The 5,156-nt window shown below is 43.7% G+C and overlaps 1 protein-coding gene across 1 annotated transcript in view; it reads left to right on the top strand.

Moving 5' to 3' along the window:
* Positions 1–5,156, top strand: part of AUTS2 (activator of transcription and developmental regulator AUTS2) — a gene marked incomplete in the record, with an annotated part of 100,385 nt that overhangs the window by 90,579 nt on the left and 4,650 nt on the right. Inside the window, 3 exon segments of the mRNA XM_006155010.2 lie at positions 1,226–1,303; positions 2,210–2,293; positions 3,476–3,698. Of these exon segments, the coding sequence (XP_006155072.2) occupies positions 1,226–1,303; positions 2,210–2,293; positions 3,476–3,698 (385 nt within the window).

The raw sequence follows: 5,156 nt of genomic DNA on the forward strand, positions 1-5,156 counted from the left end.
CTTTCCCTTTCCTTTTCCCAACTTCCTTCATGAAAAGGATTTGGGGCATCTTAAAGAAATTTATATTATGAAAAATACAAAGTAGAAGAAGAAATTTGGATAAAGAAAACCAAAGACTACTAGATTAAATCTGAGTTCCCTGGCAGACCAAAGAAAGATTTAACAATCAGTTATAAGATTTTTGGTGTTCAAAATCATATGTATAAACTAGCTTGTCCTGAATGTTGAGTGACTGGGGAAGACTTCATCTTCTGTAACCTAACATGTCTTGCAGCAGTGAGTTTCCTTGTTGAGCTTACAGTATCCTTCATTGTGGATCCTCAAGAATACATTCTTTGGGAAAAGGGATTCCGCCAGGGCCAGAACAGTACTGCCCCGATCTGTAGTGTCAGGACAGCCACTCCGGAGCCAAGGGTGTTATGGTGCAGTATTGCTGGAGCTGTATTTCTCAAAGTGAAAAATGTATCACCAAAATGCTCTGTAAAGAAAGTTCTGTTCCAGGAACCAGCAGTTAGCGTAATGGCTATGTCGCTGGACTCCCACGTAGTCGACCGTGGTTCGTGTCCCGGACCCGGTGGCTTAAAACTCACACCGGGCGCGTGTGCGTGCATGCCCAAGATCCCGAGAGGAGAACGGAGGAGAAGGGATTGCGGCGTGACCATCCCCCCGGGGGGTGATTTCTCGCTTTCTGTCTCTATGTCTCTCTCTGTCTGTCTGGCAAGTGCACGCGCCCTACAGTGAAAATCTCTCAAAAAAAAAAAAAAAAAAGAAATTCTGTTTCATGACCAAGTGTTCAAATGTTCTCTCCTTAGAGAATGAGAGAGCCTATGAGCATATTAATGGCTCCAAGAACTCCTTCCAAAAAGAGCCTTCCTTAACATTTTAAACTCAATATTTCTCCAAACTTACTTGGTTACAGAAACCCTTCTACTCTACCCTACCACCACCACGTGTCTAAAACTGAGCATGCCATTGACTTAAAAATGAAATACCTCTTCTTGATGGTGACCAGCCAAGCTGGGAGAAAGGAAAGGGGGTGATTTAGTTTTTGCTTCAAAATAAGAACATCTGCTTTTCATTCGTGTGTTGTCTGCCTGGGGCCTAGGTGGAGTTTAGCCATTACTTTAACCTATGTTCTTATGAGCCCTTAAGCAATTAAGAGCCCAGTTACATTTTGGAAGTTGGCTTTTTGTAAAACTGGATTGTGTTACATTTGATTTAATAGGTGCTGCACACCCAACTGGGACCCCTTTTGGGCCACCACCTCATCACAGCAACTTTCTGAACCCTGCCGCTCACCTAGGTGAGTTACCCATCAGTGATGGGAGCTGACACGCTATTTCAGACAAACCTTTGCCCTGCTTATCACTTCTATGCTGGCGAGGTAGTGACAGTCCTCGCTTACTACCTGGAGATGATGGTGTTCTCTTAGAAGTGTCAGCGCATGTCACTCATCTCCAGGATTCTAGTGCTTTTTACACCACGTTCTTTTGGCATTAGGTCCGAATCAGTAGTGGTTCTGTCTGAAGTTACTGATGGCACAGTGGGGCAAGGCCGTTCTGGGTACTAAATGGAATCAGAGTTCCCCATAGCCTGTTCCTGCCTATTGGAGAAAGACAGTGAACTCCTACCCCATTGCTAAAGGTCACATCCAAGGGGTGGAAGAAAGGACAAAACGATGTGAATAAACATGACCCTTTTTTGTTGATTGTTCCTTCACATGTCACTGCCCTATTTGTCTTCCTATGTGCATGCTTTTTGTGGCCTGTATTTGTTTGAGTAGACAAACAGGTGCTGACAGTGGTAGCAGAACAGCAGGGTAACTGATAGATGTGCCTGCATGATGTCATCACTTGGAGATTTATTTTAAGGTGTGGTCTCATTCCTATTCTGTTAGAACCTGCAGAGCCCATTCCTAAAAGGGGGAGACTGGGCAGGAAGGCAGTCTAGAGCATGGTGACCTCAGTGGTACTTGCTCCTCACTAGGAAAAAGAGCAGTGATGCAGAAGGCAGAGCTCTGAAAAGAAGCCCTCAGAGCGCTTTTGCAAGCCCCATGCCTACAGTCAAGTGCAGTGAAACCTTTTAGACAATCTAGTGGGAAAAGTGGGATGGACCAGGTCTGGGTAGTGAGGGCGAGGATCCACTATCACTTTCCCTGGCTCCCAGGATCTCCGTGTTCCTCACTCACTGCATCCTGTCTATTTTGCAGAGCCTTTTAACCGGCCATCCACATTCACAGGCCTAGCAGCAGTCGGTGGCAATGCCTTCGGAGGACTTGGAAATCCTTCAGTTAGTGAGTACCTCTAACTTTGTAAAACCTCCCTTGGAACCACTGGTCTCCACTGATCTATATACCTCTCAAGACTTTTCTAGAGAAAAGAAAACTATGCCTTTGGGAAACAAATGTAGGTTGTATCATGCAAAAGCTAGCCTACACAGTGAAATTGGGTATAAGTGTGCAAATCCACTTTTTTAAAGACAGCCCACTGTTGCTATGTTACAGAAGGTCAGGAATATTAATGTACTTGCGTGTCACAAAAGTTTACTTAAGTTTGTAGTTTTACCCACATCCCATTTCTATTATCCGAGACTTTGGCTATAGCGCACATTCAAAGCAAAAACAATTTTTAAGTTTCATCTCGCCTTTGGCGTTAGTGGGATTGAAAAAAGCACACTGAAGATGAGCTGGAAATAGTGGTAGGCTCAGGATAATCAAGAGTTGGCAATATTTTCTACTCCATGACCTGGGAAGGTTATGTAGTCTTCTCTACTAAAAAGCCCATCTGGAATAGGAAAAGAGACACAGCCCTGCTCATATTCTAAACATTGTCTAGTCACTGACTACTCAGCTTGCTTTCTTTCCCACCACATTTCATATTTTCCGGATATAAGAGACCAGACAGTAGCTTTGAGCATACCAACACATTTTGGTCTTTATTTAAAATGTAGCCTGGAGACTTTATGCATCTGTTCAGGTCAAGGCCCTGTCTGGTCTCTGATGACACCTGTTCAAGTCTGCAAAAGTTCTGGAAAGAATCACGTTAGCAGGGTTGTGGTGGGGAGAGGAAACAATGACCTCTGCTCTGAATGGAGAATTATTAATCAGGGTCACACTATCGTAATACACCCTCTGCATGCTGGGAACTTCTGCATGCACCAGATATGTCTGATTAGGTAATCATTATACCTTTTTGGTCCCTTTCCTTTTAAATCCCCTCCCTTACTCCCATTTTTGCTTTCGGTTTAACAAAAGAAAGAAAGAAAAAAAAAAAAAAAAAAAGCTGTGAGCTACCTCTCCAGTGTAGGACAAAAGTTCCTCTAATGAATTTGTTAATCTCCTTTCCTTTTCCAGCTCCCAATAATATGTATTCATTTTAACTCTGAATGCTGTTAAAAGTTTTTTGGTAAGTACCTTCATTACAGCAGATTATATAATTTCTCTTAAACCTTTTTGTTCTCCACTTCACCATTTCAGCACCCAACTCAATGTTCGGCCACAAGGATGGCCCCAGTGTGCAGAACTTTAGCAACCCTCACGAACCCTGGAACCGGCTGCACCGAACGCCTCCGTCGTTCCCGACCCCTCCGCCCTGGCTGAAGCCAGGGGAGCTGGAGCGCAGCGCGTCCGCTGCAGCTCATGACAGAGATAGAGATGTAGATAAACGGGACTCATCTGTTAGTAAAGATGACAAAGAAAGGTACGGAAAGAAACCGCTCTCGAGTCCCAATGGGGGACCCCACTCTGCCAAGTACCAGTATAACCGGCCACCCACCCTCCCCGTCCCAGCCTCGTGCTTCAGCTGCCCCTATAGCCTCAGCACCTCCCACATAGCCCGAGCCCCAGCAATCCTGCAGCCCCGGAGCGAACACCCCACAGCCCAAAGTGCATCATGACTACAGCTTATGTCCAGAGTAAGCAATTCCCATCTCAGGAGCAATTTTACATTCAGAGCTTCTGAAGTCCCTGTGAGCACTAGTGTATCCAAATATAAATCTTGCTCTAAAAGGCAGTGAGTTAGGGCTTTGGACCAAACACACACAGCATGAATCAATACCATATTTACTTTCAAGTTTGTGCAGTCCATGAAATCATCCATAGGTTTTGCTCTTTCTTTTTGTTTTCTTTTAGAAAGCCATGTTTGCATTGCCTCCTCATATTTTTTCTCAGATTTTGTTCAAACTCAAAGCCTGGGGCTCACAGATGACTAATAACACTTTACTAACCTAGATGGAGAGAAATGTTGACACAGATTTTGGTTTTGATTTTGTTTTGCCAGTGGATAATTTCATTAACCATTGTGTTCTCTGTACTTGGTGACGGTGCCTGCAAAAGTAGTAGTCTTAGAGGAAATGTCTTACAGTATTATTTTTTTTCTGAGAAATGTCATAAGCATTTTTGACAGTGTCTTTTTTTTTTTTTAACTTCCTTGTACTATTTTCATTTCTAAAGAACTGATAAGCAAAGGATGCACAAGATATGCAAACACCTAATAACTTCTTGTTGGTACTGAAGATTCAAATTTGATCCAGATCTTTAATTTTACTTAACCATATAGTATGTGTGTGCATGTCCTAGTAATATAGAAGAATTCAACTTTGCAGGCCCTAAGCATGACAGATTAGTAGGTATTCATCATCGGCCATCATATTGACTGATACCTTTTTTTACAAAAAGAAAAAAGGCAAATTTTCCTTCAAAGAAGAGTGATATAAACCTCTTAATCCATGGGAGGACATTTATAGCATTCAGTTCTGAGCTCTCAATTGCCAGAGTGCCATCTGCCTACAGTGGACAGACCCTAGCACCAGAGCGCTCATTAAACAGCTTTTACTGCAGAGAGCAAAGATGTGGCCAGCGTTCCTTTCTACTTCTTTCTTGATGGAATCAAAATGGCCTCCTGGATTAACATTAGGGCACTTAATAGGATACACTCTTCTGTTCTTCCCTTTAAAGTTACTCTTCTTCCCAGCATTTGCTTGTTGGCAGGAAACACAATCTGTAGGGGAATCCTCCTTAATCCTCTCACAGTGGACACCTGGTCCTCTGCCCTGGGCTTAGGAGCCAACACAACCCGCTGCACCTCTCCTCCCCTTCGCTGGTCTGTCTCGAGGCTGCCCCCTAAGACTGCCAGATTCTTGGCCTTCACCCTTTCCGG

The sequence above is a fragment of the Tupaia chinensis genome, unplaced genomic scaffold (assembly GCF_000334495.1).
Source record: "Tupaia chinensis unplaced genomic scaffold, TupChi_1.0 Scaffold000429_1, whole genome shotgun sequence".
NCBI classification, from domain to species: Eukaryota; Metazoa; Chordata; class Mammalia; order Scandentia; family Tupaiidae; genus Tupaia; species Tupaia belangeri.